This window comes from Grampus griseus (genome assembly GCF_964374135.1).
Source record: "Grampus griseus genome assembly, chromosome: 17".
NCBI classification, from domain to species: Eukaryota; Metazoa; Chordata; class Mammalia; order Artiodactyla; family Delphinidae; genus Grampus; species Grampus griseus.
In genome coordinates, this window is record NC_139011.1 from 38,516,228 (window position 1) to 38,533,983 (window position 17,756).

The 17,756-nt window shown below is 41.8% G+C and overlaps 1 protein-coding gene across 5 annotated transcripts in view; it reads right to left on the minus strand.

Annotated features, from left to right (window-relative positions):
- Positions 1-17,280, minus strand: part of MTDH (metadherin) — a 56,320-nt gene extending 39,040 nt beyond the window's left edge. For 4 of the 5 annotated variants that reach the window (XM_082674605.1, XM_082674606.1, XM_082674604.1 and 1 more), the window contains exons 1-2: positions 16,572-17,280; positions 3,593-3,694 (exon numbers count right to left, since the gene is read on the minus strand). In XM_082674605.1, the coding sequence (XP_082530731.1) occupies positions 3,593-3,694; positions 16,572-16,952 (483 nt within the window). In that variant the 5' untranslated portion in view covers positions 16,953-17,280. Of the gene's footprint in view, positions 1-3,592; positions 3,695-16,072; positions 16,165-16,571 lie in introns of those variants that run through there. The other variant, XM_082674607.1, reaches the window with a different exon arrangement.
- Between the last annotated feature and the right edge of the window lie 476 nt (positions 17,281-17,756).

Below are 17,756 nucleotides of genomic sequence, written 5' to 3' on the forward strand. Positions count from 1 at the left end.
AAAGGTCCCTGGAACGCCTTCACAGGGGTCCACGGACCATACTTTGGGAACTGCTACCTCAAAGAAATTGAGAGAGCATTACTTACTAGCTATGTGATCCTGGGCAATTCATTAAACTCTTTTCAATGAGCTGTATAAAAAAAATGATACTACCCTCCTCCCTGTGCATTAGGATTAAGATATGTGAGAACATTTTGTACTCTGTGTAGCATCACGAAAATGTAAGAACTTGTTAATATTTATAATGAATATTTCAGTAGGACACCACTGACTTTGTCTAAAACAACCTGATGGTGACCAAATTTTATACGTTTTTGCTTTTGCTATTTTTCTTACTAATCATCTTTACACTTCTATCTTAATTCAGACTCCTTACTAATCATCTTTACACTTCTATCTTAATTCAGACCTTTACAATCACAGATGCAATGCTGATTTGTTAATCACAAATGTTGCTGCCAGCTGAGCATATCTAAGTTTTTATCATACCCCACCCCATCCTGACCAGTCAAACCTGTCTAGGGCTTTCCCTTGAGTCTGAATATGTTGTTTTATTTCAGCTGAACAATGACTGACTGTATTCATTTGTTTCTCTCCCCTGCCAAAATTGGCCTCCCCACTTCTACTACTCACTGAAATACCATCCCCATCCTCAAGAGTCCAATTAAGTCAATCTTTTCTGGCTACCCAAATAGGATAATCTTACTTCTCTGAATACCTGGCAGTCAAGGCCGCATGTTACCTGGTATCTTATCTTATGCTTGCCTTTCATTAACTAGACTGTAATCTCTCTGAGGGTAAGTACATCTTACATTTCTCCTTATTCTCTTCATCATCAAATAGCACAATGCATTCAGCCTGGCTAATGATCCAATGTATACTCTACTAGACACTAGCGTCAATGAAGCATTAACCTTCATATCCAAATGGACCTGGTAGCTTAACTTGCTTTACAGACCCAATATCTATAGCTCTTGTCATATACGGTTTTTAGACAGTTTTATCTATAAGGCTTACTCAAGTGACAGGACAAGGTATTCAGTATCACTGCATATGGGCTTCCCTGGTGGCACAGTGGTTGAGAGTCCGCCTGCCGATGCAGGGGACACGAGTTCATGCCCCGGTCTGGGAGGATCCCACATGCCACGGAGTGGCTGGGCCCATGAGCCATGGCTGCTGAGCCTGCGCGTCCGGAGCCTGTGCTCCGCAACGGGAGAGGCCACAACAGTGGGAGGCCTGCGTACCGCCAAAAAAAAAAAAAAAAAAAATCACTGCATAGAGTGCAACTGCTTTACGGGCAAACCGTATTTCTTAAAGTGCCTAATGTGGCTCTGAGAGGAAAACAAATACATGATAATATATATTTAGGTGCATAAGTAGACGTAAGATGTTTATTTACGAAAAAAGACAGTAAGAAGTCTTAAAAAAAACCACCACATATTTAAAACACACAAAAGCATACAGCACAATAGCATAAAAAGTTAACTGAAATGAGAGTCACCTGGACTGAACCAAGTTAAAAAGCATAAATTCAAGATGTAGGATTTCGAAAAGAAACATTAAGCGTGAGTGGTAGCATTTATTATTATGCAAAAAGTCAAATCAAATAGGCGACAAACCAAAGGTAGAAGCCTTGCACTAAAAAAGCAACGCAACTGAAAGGAGGTGGTTCTGTCAAGTGATTAAACAGCGCATGGGCTTTGGCATCAGAATGACCTGGGTTCAAATCCCAGTTCAGAAACTACGTATGAACTTAGAGAAATCACACAATCCCTCTATGCTTCAGAGCCCTTATCTGTAAATGGGACTAATGCTATTTGCCTGGAAGAGTTTTTGAAAGGACCAGAAATAATACAGAGCAGTAAAAAAGCACAGACTTTGGAGTCAGGTTTGGAGTCAGGTTAGTCTAGGTTAGAACTGACTGTACTTTTAAAAGCTTAGGTAACTTAAGCCTCACGTTTCTTATTTGTAAGATATGATACCAACTCCTCAGCATTCTTGCAAGGATAATTAAAGTAACATGTATAAATATTCTATAAAGTCTTAAAAGTACACCCAGTAAGTGCTCAATAAGTTGTCCCTACTATAAGTAAATATATTTACTTATAATTAAATAATTATGTACGAAGTAAATATGTACGATATATACACAGACCTCACCTTGCACAGTGCCTGCCATGTTTTAGATACTTAACAAATGTCAACCATTATAATTACTTCCTAGCATAAGAGATTTCAGAATGATTTAAAACTTTAAACTATGGTTTTACATCCTGATACATACAATCTATATATAATTAATCAATCAGAGATGAATGGTAGTTGATTAATTATTCCAACTACAGATTTTTCAGGATAATTCAGGGAGTGGAAGCAGGAGTTAAGTATAAAATGCTCACTAGTAGAGAGAAAGCCCAGGAACAAGGAAACACTAGATGGGAGAAGTATACATCTACATTAAGCATATAAACTATTCACAGTGTAAATTCACAATCCCTAAATTGTATGCTTATTTGTTAATAAAAGTAATTTACTATTTATTTTTCTGCCAAAGGCAAAGTCAGACATATATTTAATTCTTTCCCACAACCATCCTTCATTTTAAGCCATCCTACCTGCAGCTGTCTTGGCCCTAGACCAATTTCACCGGGTTACAGGGCAGAATTGATCTCACCAGTTCTTCAGTGGTATTTTGAAATTATGAGCATTAAGAAACTGTACCAACCACTTCACACCACTACTCTACAGGGCTGGAGTTGTGGCACCTTGGTTCCTAGAAACCACTTACCTACCTGTGGTTTTTTGTTCGTTTTCCCTGAAAAGGAGCTATGCATGCAAGGGTTAAAAAAAAAGGGGGGGGGGAGGTTGCAACTTTTAATGTACCAAAAAGAATTAAATAAAAAGTCTCTCGCCCACAGCAGGAGGTACCACTGTTAACAGAGTCTTGTACATTTTGCCTACTTACAAACTAAATTAAGTCAAATAAAAACGGGATGGTTCTAACACTGGCAACTGGAAAATGAATAAAACCCCAGGAATGTACCATTAACGAGGTATAATAGATTGTCTTATTTGAAAACTTAAGAGTGTACATCCAAACCTTTTAATAATGACCTGAGTACAGAATATTTTCCTTTGTTAAACAAATTCAAATTGTATCTAATAAGTAGATGATTATGTCACTGTCACAATAGAAATCTACATTAACACTTAATACCATAGAACAATTTTGCCAAGCTTTCCATGCCAAAAGTGCACTATTAACAAAGGTATCACAATTTTGTTTTCCAATAAGAGGTATGTTACATATCTGGAACCTTACTCATATAAAAGATGTTCAAGTCATGAATAAATTGTTCCTGGCAAAATGAAAACTTAATAATGTCACAGCAATATTTAAAATACTTGGTGATACACCCCTCCTTAACAAACAAACAAACAAAACCAACTTACTTAAACCTCCACCACCCATCCATCGCTATGATAAATTCAGATTTTTAGCTTTCCTTAAATGGGGGTGTACATGTAACATTTTATATGTCACTCTCTTTATTAAGAGCCTTGCATATAATTTCACATGCTCCCAACTGACCTTTTCATTTTTCTTGTGTGTCTCTAATGGCTGCTTAGCTGCTGCACTCCGAGGAGTTCGGACGACCTCTTCCTCAGCCACTTCGATGGTCCGTCCGTTTGGCTGCACAGCAACAATAATGGATTCTGTTATCAAACTGCTTGGCAGAGCAAATCAAAGATTTGTACTCAGGACACAGAATATACAACAATCAAATTCTACCCCCGACCCAAATTAAAAAGATTTTTGTACAGCTGTGTTATCTAAGACTATTGTCCCTAGGAACTACATCTTGTAATATAATAAAGAATGAACTTATAAGCAAAACTGTACCACAAATTTATTTTCTGATTTCACCCAGGCATCAGTACCTCCAACAAAAAATAGTGGAATGGAAGCAGGAAAAAGAACTGAATTGTCTTTGCACTCTGACCACCAATTGGCTGTGTAATCTCAGAGTATTTCACTCGTTATCTTTGAGTTTTTTTCTACATCTATAAAAGTGATAGGTCTGATCTATTCAAAAGTCCACAAACTTTTTTTGGTAAAGGGCCAGACAGAAAATATTTTAGGCTTTGTGAGCTATGGAGTCTCTGTTGCAACTACAAAACTCTGCTACTGTAGCACAAAAGCAGCCATAGATGATATATAAAGGAATGAGTACCTCTGTGTTACAAAAAACTTTACAAACACAGGTGGAGGGCCAGATTTGGTCCATGGACCACAGTTTGTTGGTCTCTGTATTAGATAATCGCTAATGTCCCCTGTAATCTTACAATCTAATAGCTCTACTATTCTAGGATTAAGAAGCTTTACTAACCCACTGCCACATAAAAAGGCTACCTCAGTTTTCCTAACAACCCCAAAATAAAATGACAGCACTTAGAGGTGTTCATGAGTAGAATTAAGTCTCTGAACACCAATTCTGGCTTTTAATCAGAATCACCAGTTTGGGTTTTTTTTTTTTTAAATGAAGCATTTCTGAGCCCCATCACCAGAAATATACTTAGATTCAGAACTTTGAAGAAAAGGGCCCAGGTATCTCCCAGGTATCTGTATTTCTAACCTCTTCTTTCTGGATCTTACTACTACTTTTCACTTGCCCATTCTTCTCATATTCAACACAGTAAGTTAGTAAATCAATATACTAGTTTAAATTGCTTTATTTCTACTTCTTGCAGAACAGATTTCCACCAGATTACTTATTACAGCGGAGTTATAGTAACAAAAACAGTATGAATGTTCAAAGTTTTTCTAATGTGACATTACCTGCATTTGTGCAAAATTATCAGGGATATGCAGTTGGAAAGAGAAACCATTAATATTCCAAAACCCAATCTGCAGGCTTCCCAAAGATTTATGGCAGAAAAATCCAAACAAAAGCTGTCTTTTAGCTGATTAAATTCCTAATTAACTCAAATTTAATATGCTGAGTCTTAAGCAACTTGGTAAAGTCAGACAGCTAATGTTGAAACCAAGTGTCCTCACTCTCGGTTTGGTTTTCTTTCCTCTGGGCTGTTTTGCCACTTTAATGCTGTCTCTTCTCATTTCTCTGTGTTTATGTATATGGGGGGGCAGGGAGGGGTGGAGGAGACAATGCATTGAGAAAGGTCAGAAACCCCAGAAAGGAATTTGGGCTTAGAGCCATATCCACACCAGGAACATAAAACTTTATTTAATTCTACTTTCCCGTATCACCATCTTACTTGTCAGTTCTCGTATGCCATTTCTTATTTCAGACTAGTCAAACTTACTTTTTCTGATTTTCTGGGGTCATCCTCACCTTTCCATGTAAGCTTTACTCCAACTGACCAATCTTACAGCTCTAAGTCCACAGTTTCCCTCTCTTCACGTGGCAGCTCACAAGCCTCACATCTATGAAACTTCATTTAACTAATCCCTTCAGCAAACTATCATAGTCACTTATATGATACCTCCATTTTACTCATGTAAATGACTAAATTGAGTCATTTTAATTTATATAGTAACTGTAAAAAGGTGAAATTAAGTGGTTAAAAACTATCTTAAAAACCGCTAAAAAGTTCAATGCAATTCCTTTGAGACAACTGCAAACAATGCTGATAGAGCCTCCCAAATGAAAGATGAAAAAATCTTTCCTTCTGGACAAATACAAAGTCTGAAGTCCTCAATCAGTGACCAGCAGAGGAACACTCAGTCTCCATTTCATAGGCTCTGCAATGATCAGCAAGCCAAAGGTGGTCCCACATTCCAACCTGTGCCAATTTTACTTCCTTCTTTGCAACAACTTATGTAGCGGCTAGAACTGCAGCTCTGGCCTATGCAGATTTCCCAATTTTCCACTAACTTTTGGGCTTTATATAGGTCTCATAACTATTGGGGTTCCGTAAGTCACCAACAGCTCCCCACAAATGCCTGACACCATGAAATAATAAGCCCCCTATCCCAAGGGAAAAGTCAACAGCATTCTTAGGTAGCAGGAAAAGAGGATACACTTTGATGGTTGTGCCTCTCCTACCTATCAACAGCACTAATCTGATCTCTACTAGCTGGTCAAGGAAGCCTTGTCCTGGTAAAGCATTAACCACATTTAAATTAGCAAATCCCTAAATGGAAGCATATTATGTAGATCTGCTCACGTGAAAAGAACTAATCGCAAACTAACACTTCAAATCCAATATGACTTCCATGCTGGGTTTTACATGAAAGTATCTTCTCTGATCATAGAGACTTTATAATATATATGGTGCTGTTTCTACAGGTTAGAATTACATGGGCCTCTTGCTGTACCCCGGTTTAAAATTCTCTGGAAAATTCTGAGGTGTTCCCCTCCAGGGCCAACCAAAGTTAATTTTATATACAGCATGCAATCTATATTTTAAATTAGACCACCCCAAAATGTCCTTCAAATTTGGTGAAAATCAACCAGTAACAGAAAAATGATATAATCATTCCTTACATGGATAAACTTGTAGATAATGCCATGTCAGCCTTGTTATTAAACATTCCCTCAACTCCCATCCCAGATCCTTTTAAAAAATACATTCACAAAAGAACGTGTGTGTGTGTTGGGAGGGTGATAAGGCAGAATGAAGACACCTAGCTGACAATCAGGAAAATAAAATGGAGGAGGGGGCCACACAGCAGGGGAACAGGGTCTTATTTGATAACTACTCAATAAAATTCTTCACATTAGTCAATCTCCAATTTACTAATTTCATAAACATTTATTAAGTAATTAAGTACAAGGCATCACATAGGGACCTCAGGGTCAAGGACATATGAAAGGAATCTGCCCTCTGAGAGTTTTAAGGTTCAGAATAAGAAGATATGCTTAATAATAGACTTCTACTCCATTTCAGTGGCCTTTATATATCTGTTAAACTGATTCTAAATTGCAGAAGAATCTATAGCTAAGGCAAGCATATACAAGGTTTAACATTTGACACTTCTAAAATGAAAGCATTTAGAATCCTATTTCCACTTAGTTATATAAATTTTATTTTTAGCTACGAAATGTAAAAACCATGACTTCAAATTACTTGGAAACTTCTTAAGTTTATTTATTTATTTTTAAATTTTTAAAAAAAATTTATTTTAGGGGCTTCCCTGGTGGCGCAGTGGTTGAGAGTCCACCTGCTGATGCAGGGGACACGGGTTCGTGTCCCGGTCCGGGAGGATCCCACATGCCGCGGAGCGGCTGGGCCCGTGAGCCATGGCCACTGAGCCTGCGCGTCCGGAGCCTGTGCTCCGCAATGGTAGAGGCCACAGCGGTGAGGGGCCCGCGTACCGCAAAAAAAAAAAAAAAATTATTTTATTTAGTTTTGGCTGTATTGGGTCTTCATTGCTGCGTGTGGGCTTTCTCTAGTTGCAGCAAGTGGGGGCTACTCTTTGTTGCAGTGTGTGGGCTTCTCACTGCAGTGGCTTCTCTTGTTGCGGAGCATGGGCTCTAGGCACCTGGGCTTCAGCAGTTGTGGCTTGCGGGCTCAGCAGTTGTGGCTCGTGGGCTCAACAGTTGTGGCCTGTGAGCTCTAGAGCGCAGGCTCAGTAGTTGTGGCACATGAGCTTAGTTGCTCTGCGAAATGTGGGATCTTCCCGAACCCATGTTCCCTGCACTGGCAGGTGGATTCTTAACCACCGCACCACCAGGGAAGTCCACTTCTTAAGTTTAGAAACTAGAAGGGCAGTCTACTAACTACCAAAAAAAAAGTGAAATATGAAAAGACTACGGGCTTTGGAATGGACAACCTGGGATTAAGGCCCAACTTCCATATTTAATCACTGTGACTTTAAGCATTTTCCTTGACTTAACCCTCAACTTCATCATCTGTAAATATGAAGAAAATATGTAACTTGTCTTATGTAACTTGTTAAAGTGACAGTAAATGAGAAAACATGTGAAAGCATACTTTACTTGCTCAAGAAACAGTTTCTCTCCTTCAATATCCTTTCCTCTCCAAAGCTATGATGACCCATAACCTCATCCCATGTTCCAGCACTCAAGTCATTTTTCATACTAGCAAGCTCAAAATAAACGTTAAGTCCTGGTGGTCAAGACAGCTAACAAACTGTACATGTATCCAATGGGCCCAATGCTCCAGACACAAATTCTTTTGGGAAGTTAACAGAATACAAATGATGAGTAAATGTATCCTCTCAGAGGCTAAAAATAGTCCAGGCTTGCTCTAGAGACATGTCATACTATCTTTCTTTTTTAAAAAGCTGCTTACAGTTTCACTGTTTTCTAAAAAAATTACACAATAATCATTCATGTTCATTCACTCAATATCCAGTAAGTGAACTCAGTAGAGTAATATGCAGAACCCTTAAAACCTTGAAACAAAGACAAGTGAGGCACGATTCCTGCCCTTGAGAAGCTTCGATCAAAGCAAAGGAAGAACACAGGTATACAATAGCGCACACTAAAATAACAGACAGGGCTTCCCTGGTGGCACAGTGGTTGACAGTCCGCCTGCCGATGCAAGGGACACGGGTTCGTGCCCCAGTCCGGGAGGATCCCACATGCCGCGGAGCGGCTGGGCCCGTGAGCCATGGCCGCTGAGCCTGTGCGTCCGGAGCCTGTGCTCCGCAACGGGAGAGGCCACAACAGTGAGGGGCCCACGTACGGCAAAAAAAAAAAAAAAATCCACATAAAATAACAGACAAAAGATGTACTCTGCCTCCCCCCGCCCCGCCCTCCACCCGGCCCCATTCCCCAGCCTCTTTAAGGAGAAGAGTATGAGTTTTGAAGGCAAGCTGAGACCACGGTTGAATCCCAAATGTCTATCACCCTGGACAAGTTACTACTTCACCGGAGTCTTAATTTTCTTAGCTGGAAATTATACTGAGCATACAAGAAGCATAAGACTACATATTATGTCCATGATAAAAAAAAATAAAGGCAAGACATCATGGAAATTCAAGAGATATCATCTTTAGCTGATAGATCTAATAATTTCCAAGTATTTGCCATGTGCCAAGCACATGCATTATCTCATTTAACGGACAAGACTAAGTCTTTGTCAGTTTCTTAGTTTTAGTTGTGAAGAATGCTGATACACATTCAAGATAGAATAATTTCTTGTCATTTATGTGAAAACACAAATCGTGTGTTTTTTTCCTGCCAAATGTTGTGCACATATCAATTACGTAAACTAAACATACACATAAACTACAGCTTCAGTCACAGTAATTTACCAACTTATTTTTAAATTCACCCCCAATTTTAAACTCCTAAAAACTAAGAGGATAATCTTACAAATATGGCCTATAAATCAAATTTGCAAAATCTTGCTATATATCCTGAGTTATTTCCTTTAGGGTAAAGATCCTTGTGCCTTCTCAACAGCTAGCCAAAACTAAATCCTCTTCAGGGATTTCAAAACATCTCTTTGTTGACTGCATCTGGGATGCTCAGGGCTACTTTTATAGGTTAGAGAGATGACATTCAATACCTATCACATGGCCAAATTATTCTAAAGATGATTTCTGAAACGGTAAATACAGCTTTGGTTTTCAAGGCTTTATGTCAGATGGGTACTGAGATAAGGATTACAGGTGATACAGCAGACACATATCCATGTAATTCTTTCTCAGATCCTGATGGATGCGTTCTGGAATACTGGCATTCTGTGGAACAGTTTGAAAACCACTAGCATAGCTGGAAAGAAAACAGAGTAAATTTAAAAACTGGAGAGGAATTCCCAGGTGATCCAGTGGTTAGGACTCGGCGCTTTCACTGCCAAGGGCCGGGTTCAATCCCTGGTCGGGGAACTAGGATCCCACAAGCCGTGCGGCGCGGCCAAATAAAACTGGTCAGATAACACCAACTCCTCACAGAGATCCTATGATTTTGTTTGAATAGTAATAATACTAACAATCATTTAAAAATGTTTTCAAGGCTCTCACAACCTTGAGAAGTAGTACATTCCTCAATAAAGCCAAAGTGCAACAAAAACAAGTGTTCGGAGGGTTTATTGCTGCTCTTGGTATTTAAGATGGGCATGACTATTTAAGGTCTTTTCTGTCAGAACTATTGAAGGTCTTTTCTGCAAGGCCTCTGGCAGAAGAAAATGACAGGATGAAAAAGTCCTGTCATGTAACCAAACAAATAGAGGCAAAATTCTGGAGATTCTGTAAAGGTCATTATAATTTTCAGCAGAAACTTCTGATTCTAAAAGTAAAATTTAAAAGCAATAAAGTAATTCACTGAGAAAATTAGATTTGTTCTCTGAATGCAATATAATATCCTGGAACATGCTATCAAAATGGGAGGTTAAAAAAAAAATCAGAGAGGTATAATGGAAATAACAGTGAGTTCTTAGACTAGAAATCAGGATATTGTTTTGCCTTTGAAATGCCTTTGCTCTATGACCTTGAATAAGTCACTTAATCTCTCTGAAACTCAAGATTCCTTTTGGTAAAATCAGGAATGTTTGTTTTACCTATCACTCAAGATTTTTAAATCAAATGAGTATTCTTCTAAGAGTTAAAACTAAGGGGACTAGTGACTTAAAGGGAAAAAGAAAACCCTGTAGATGACACGTAACTTTAGTAATACCTGGGATGACATGGCAAAACTACCACCTATGAATAAAAGACATAATTCTATTGAGAATATCTTAAAAGACAAATTTATTTAGCCCCGTAACAGTTTAGATTATTCAACTAAACAGTGAGATGTCATTTTAGATACTTCATTCAGCATTTAGTTTAACAAATAATTATCAAAGGCTGTTATATGCCAGTCACTGCTTGCTATCCCATATCAAGGCTTATAATCTAGTGTAGAGAAAAGACCCTGAGCAAATGTAAATGAATAAGTTACTAGACAATTTACAAACTACAATAAAGGAAACACATATAAGAGGTTAAGACAGAAAATAAAAGGGGATGCCTATTTCAAATAGGGTGATCAGGAAAGCATTTTCTGGGAAGGTGAGTTTTAAAAGTGAGATCTAAAGGCTGATTAGAACAGTGGGGTCAAGATGGTTCCAGAAGTGTTAATAACAGCTCATGTAAAGGTACTGGGTTGTGAGAGTTTGAAGAACTGAAAAAGATTACTATAGGTGAAGGTAGCAAATGAGAGGAAACCAACTCAAAACTGCTTAGGAAAAAGAGCAGGTGTTGGGCCATATAGGAAAGAAGTTTAGATTTTAAATGCAAAAGCTACTGAAATGTTCGTTTTAGACAAGATTGTGGTTTTTTTTTTTAGCGGTACACGGGCCTCTCACTGTTGTGGCCTCTCCCGTTGCGGAGCACAGGCTCCGGACGCGCAGGCTCAGAGGCCATGGCTCACGGGCCCAGCCGCTCCACGGCATGTGGGCTCTTCCCGGACCAGGGCACGAACCCGTGTCCCCTGCATCGGCAGGCGGACTCTCAACCACTGCGCCACCAGGGAAGCCCCTGTGACTTGTTTCTAAAAAGACTCCTTACTAGGGTGTCGAGGAAGCACTGGGGGCAGCCAACAGAAGCTACTGTTGTACAAGTGAGTTAAGGTGATAATAGCTGGACTAAATATATGTTTTGGAGATAAAACTGATGGTACTTGCTGAAGGATTAGGATATGAGGTGAAGATGAGGAGGTAAGGAAAAGAGAAGAACCAAGAACGATTCTTAGATTTTTGGCTTGTATGACTGAAGGAATGGCAGAGTCATTTACCATTTATAGAAATGGGGAAGACTGGGAGAGGGCAGGGAATTATAAGCCCTGTTCTGGCGATGTTAAAGTTTTTGAGACAAACATCAGGTTTCTAATTGAAGAAATTCAGTGTACATCTAGACATGAGGTTTTGGAGATGAGAGGAATAGTCCAGTTACAGACACAGGCAAATAAACAGTTGATCACCACTATCTGAAGATTCCATATTGGAAATTTGCTTACTCACTAAAATTTATTTCTAACCCCAAAATCAATACTTGTCATTCTTGGGCATGCACATAGCTGTGAAAAGATCTGAGTCATCCTACAAGCACATTCCCAGGCAATGCTCTGCCTTCTTGTTTCAGCTCTCATAAAAAATATAAAATAAACATAAAAAAAGAGAGACTAACTCTAGCTGGAGAGCTAGAGAAGGCTTTATAGTAAAGGCAGCAATGTAGCTGGGCCTTGAAGGATAGGTAGAAATTGGTAGAGATACAGAAAAAACAGGCCTTTTAGAAAAAAATAATATGAATAGAAAAAGATAATATGAATAAAGAGACACTGACGTCTAGCTAATGGTAATGTCTTAGGGGTAATGGTATGAGATAAATCTAAGATGGGGTTAGATCATGAAAAGGCTTGAGTGCCATGTCACTGGATCTTATTCAGCAGGTGCTGAGGAACTACTGAAAAGATGTGAACTTGAAAGTCACATGATCAGAACTGGGCTTTAAAAGATTTAGCTGGCATGAGTGCGTAGAAAGGATTGGCAACAAAGGGACTGGAAACAGGAAAACCAGTTAGGATGCTTAGGACAGCCTAAGCAAAAGGTAATAAAGTCCAAAAGCAGGGCAGTGGCAGTGAAACTGGAAAAGAAGTAATGGCTACAAAAGACACAGCATACTATTAGAATGATTTATTGGCTGTAGAAAGATGGACCTTACAAAATTTTAGCCAGATGAGGCAAACACAGCCATTTTCCACTGTAAAAATAAAAAGGTGGCTCACATGGAATTTACTAGGCATGAAAAATAGGAGTATGTTGCATAAATACTTTGGTGGGACATCTTACTATATTATGCATTCAATAATTACTTATTGACTGCCAGCACCGTGCAAGGTTATACAGTAGCAAACAAGACAAAACACTACTCTTTTATTTACTGAGCTTATAGATATTAACAATCGCACTATGGCAAATCTTTATGAAAATTCCTAAACTAATATGAAAAAAACTTGTCCACTAAAATGAGTTTTCTTTGACGATGATCTTGGTTACCTGCTTCCAGTTGAAATTCAAAGCAACAATTGTTAAAGATCAGTTATCTGAGATCTTACATCCATCCATATCACTGCACAGATTAAGTCAAGCAAAAAATATTTACTGAGTGCCTATTTAACACTCACAATGAACTAGGTGTCATGAAAAATACATGTATGAAAACAATGATTTCCAAAAATGCCAAGAGCTAAGCCCAGTGAAAAGTGCTGCCCCCTTCATCACTCCCTTCACTTTTAACAGGGGAACAAACTGCAATTCATGCCCCCCAAAACTTATGGCAAGAAATTAGGGGATAAAAAGCAAACTGATATAAGAATTTAAAAAAATGCTTATGAATAGATTTTAAAAAGCTAAACAACATCTATTCTACAAATAAAAGAAGGCAACTAGAAACAAATTTTGAAAATTCAAGTTGTAAAATTTGGAATGATTTAAGAGAAAACTAAAAAGGATGGACTGAAAGGACGAAAATAAAATATTTAAACAAATATGGAATGTCCTTTTAAAAAACTGCAGTAGTTGACATCACTGATTCCACTTGAATCAGAATTAAGTATATCTTAAAATGTTTATCAGAATGATGTAGTAATAAAAGATGGATCATAAGATTAAACATGACTCCATTTAGAAATCTCTCTTATACTATGGATCTTACGGCCCTATTGCAGGGAATGATTTTCAAACTCATAGGCAAGGGAGCTTGTTAAAAATGCAGATTCCCTGAACCCAGTTCCACAGATTCTGAATTTACAAGATATGTAGTAGGACTCAGGAATCTACACCATTTAACAAGCATTCGAAGTAACTCTATTGCAGGGACTTCCCTAGTGCTCCAGTGGTTAAGCCTCCATGCTTCGAATGCAGGGGACGCTGGTTGGATCCCTGGTCAGGGAACTAGGATCCCACAGGCCGTGTGGCACGACCAAAAAAACCCCCAAAGTAAGTCTATTGCAAGTAGTTAGGGTTAACACGCTGAGGAATCCTGCAGTGTTTTAACTCAACTAAGATCTTCAATTTATAAACAAGATAAGCTAATCGGAGCATGGTTAAATGCCTTACTCAAATTTAGAGGTCCTAATTCCTGCCAGGCTGACAGAGTTAAGTCTTCCTCCCCTGAGCCATTGCTGTTTCTTCAGTCTCTCCCACTATCCTGCTCCTCCCCACTTTCAAAGTCAAATTCTGTGATAAGGTTTTTCCTGGCCACCTGGGCCCACACTAGGGTTTTCTGATATCTTTTTCCACAACTGGAATAAGCAGCTCCCTGGGGAAAAACTAAGCTTTTACTTTTGTATTTCCTTCACTGTGAGACATATGAATATTGTTTTCCTTTTTACTGCCTTCAATTTGCAAGCAGTATCCTGCTTTTCCCCAAGTAAATATTTAGCACAGTGCAAACCATATGAGTACTAACTAAATAAATGGAAGCTTATATTTCTTAACCCTATAAAGCAGTGTTTTTCCAACTGTGGGTCACGCTTCATAATCAAATATGAAACCAATTTAGTGGGTCACAAATATCATTAAAGAGAAACAAATAGAATAGTTTGATATATGTGTGGGGGGTATTGCAATGTAAAATGTTTTCACTGTAGGTTGCAAAAACATTTGAAAGCCAGTTTTGTGCTGATGAACTTCTCCAACACAACTTTACCATTAGGTAGGCAAATACGTTTTCTCACGTGATTAACATTCAACCACTCCGTTAGTCTTCCCATTCTCCACTCCCCAAAGATAATACTGGATTTATTTATTCATTCCCCTTTCCTTAACTCAAATGAAAAGGAGAAGGAATAAGTACCAAGTTTGATAAGCATATTTCACAGCTCAAGTTCCAAAGGAGCCTGTCTGTGTTCCTTCTTCAGATGGGTCATCCAAGTGTTGTGATGCACTTCATGTGGGCTCTTGGAGCACCTGTCTCTTGACCCAAGTCTATCTGAAATTCCAGACGTCCCAAACAGGGCTTTGAAATTTTCACACCCTGCTTCATCCACACTGGTCCTAGGCTTATTTATGTATGTGTTTTTTTTCAAGATCACCTTCTTTCCTGTCTTGGAGCCAGGTTCTTTATTTCCACCATAACATTACTTTCTGGTAATCCTTGATACTCTCTACAAGTTTAAATATAATTACCTATGTTCCAAGTCACTTGTATTTTCTCTTTTCCTAACCTAAGGTGGTATTCACACTGACAAAGTTGTATCCTTTTCCAGGTCTTGCATGTATCTTGCATCCTCTTAATCAGCAAGTCTAATCTAGACCTAATAATGCAGTAACTGTGACCTGTCACATCTCTACTACAACCTTATCCTTTGTACTGTTACCAACCATACTCTCATTACTTTAGCTTCAACTCAGATCTCACTTCCTCCAATAACTTGCCTAAATGCCTCCAATGCAAATAGTCTCCCACTCTCCAACCCTCATTTATACTGCTCACACCTCTACAGCACCTGTCAGTCTACAAAATTTTAGAATTATTTTTGAATCTGTCTCCCGTATTAGTTTCCATGCCTGACTTTAACTCTCACGTGTATACTTCTCAGTATCCAGCAAAAATCAGAGCGCAGGTCACACAGTATTGTACTTTATCGTACTGAAAAGGGGAAGAGCTAAATCCAGTGGCTATAAAAATAGGTTAGGAGCTGCTTCTCATTTTGCACACCCTCCATACCCTGTTCAACTGCACGGTACTTTCTTTTTTAAATGAATAAAACCATGAACGTTCCAATGGGAGAACCGCGGGGAAATGGCCATAAAGGCCGCAGAAATGAAACGCGAAGGCATGCTAAAACAGCTGTGATGCTCTCTGCATTTCCACACGTGGCCCGGTAAATCGGTGCCGGAACGCCTCGCGCAGCCTGCGCCTTTCTGCTCTGTCATCCCTTTACTCTATTTCAAAACGCCCACACCGCTCCGCCGAACTTGCCTGAGCGCTCTCTCGGGGGGCCCCGGAGCCCCGAGTACCCGAGAAAACAGACCCCCCTCTTGCCTTGCTCCAGGTCCGGCCTCCACTTGCCACAGGCACCGGAATGAGAGGGGGCCACCGTCTCCCTTCAACAGTCCCAACTAAAATGGAAGCGCGTCCAGACCTGGGTACCTTTAAGCCTGGAGTCAGCCCCGGAGTCTGCAGGCCGCCGTATCTCCCCATCTCAGTGTGACCTGAGCCAGGCTCTGCCTCCCCGGCGCAGTCTTGCCACAACTTCCCCACCGTCAGGTCCCATCAGCCTCCGCACACACATGCAGCCGACCCAGCAGGCCTCGGGGACGTTGGCATGTCGTTCCGGCGGTCAAGGTTCCCGAAAATGACCTGACCGCCGGGCGCTTCTATTTAAACATACCCCACACTGTCTAACTTCCTTCCTCTACACTCATCTTCCCCGCCGGTCCCATGCTTCCTGAGTTTCCACCGTTCTCCAAGAAACGTGTCCACCGATCACCTCCTCCGCCTGGGGAGACTGCGTCCCGGCTCTCGACTAACCTCACTCTTTTCCTTTTCCATTCCCGGCTGGGGCGGCTCGCGTTTGGCCTCCCGCAAGCTCGAGGAGCTCCACGCTGGCCCCTCGCCCCTACGCTCCCGCCACTCCTCCCCTACTCACTTTGGGCTTCTCCGGCAATTTCTTCCGGTTCTTCTTCTTCTGCTCCTCGCTCCTGAGATTCTTCAGCACGCCTAGGTCGTCAGCGGCCGGGCCCGGCGCGGCCGCCGCCTCCTCCCGCTTGCGAGGCGGGCTCCTCCGCTTCTTGCGGGCGCCGGCGCAAGCCGCGGCCCAGCCGTAGCCGAGCAGGAAGAGCAGCAGGAGCCCGAGCGCGCCCATGCCCACCAGGATCACCCAGCCCGGGTACCGTTTCGGCTCCAGCCCCAGGTCGAGGCCCAACTCGGTGCGCAGAAAGCCTAGGCCGACCGAGAGCATTTCCTGCAGCCGGGCTGAGCCCTCCTCGGCCTGCTGGGCCAGCTCGTCCAGCCAGCTCCGTGTAGCCATCTTCCCTCCCGTCAGGGGCACTCGCAGAATGACGCCGGGGCGCAGAGACGCCGTGGAACAGTCAAGGGAAGCAAGGTAAGGCCAGGCCGGACCGCCTCAGGCCGAGCGCATTGCGGCCGCCCCTCGCGCCGGAGCCGGGGATCGGCCGCTGCCGCCGCCAGGAGGACAGGGGGCTCCCAGTGCCCCCCGTCAGCCTCACTCCGCCGCCGCCAGGAGGAGGGGGGCGGCGGGAGGGAGTGTCTCCAGCGGCGGCCGCTAAGCGGCGTCTCCGCGCCAGGGCCAGGCCCCGCTGTCCTCCCTCGGCGGAACAATGGCGGCTCCGGCCGCGATCCACGCAGCGAGCGTAGACTAGGAGCAGGGCAGCGGGTCACGTGGACGCCGATGGGCGGGGCGTGGGGTGTCACGTGGGCGCGGGCGAGGCCAGGCGGGGCTGGAGCCGTTAGAGCTAGCGCGCCGCGGCTGCAGTTGGCGGTGACCCTTTCGGGCCTGGTGGCGGCGCCGAGCCTTGGGGATCGGTGACTCTGGGCGGGTGGCTGGGAGGGGTTAACCGGAGGAAGTCTTTGCGGGATGGCTGGTGGCCCGGAGCTAGGAGACGTGGCGCTTTGAATGAGTCCAGGGGAGGGGCTCTCGGCGAAGCCTGGGGGTTGTGGGGTGTGGAAGAGGGCGAAGAGTGAGGAACCGGGTCACGGGGTCTGGGTCAAAATTGCCCTAGTAGCTCTCTTTTCTCCATTCTTTTTCTGGTAGTGGTGTCGGGGTGGAAGCGGCTTTTTCTCCCTGGGTCACCGGAACCTAGATGCTTCCAGG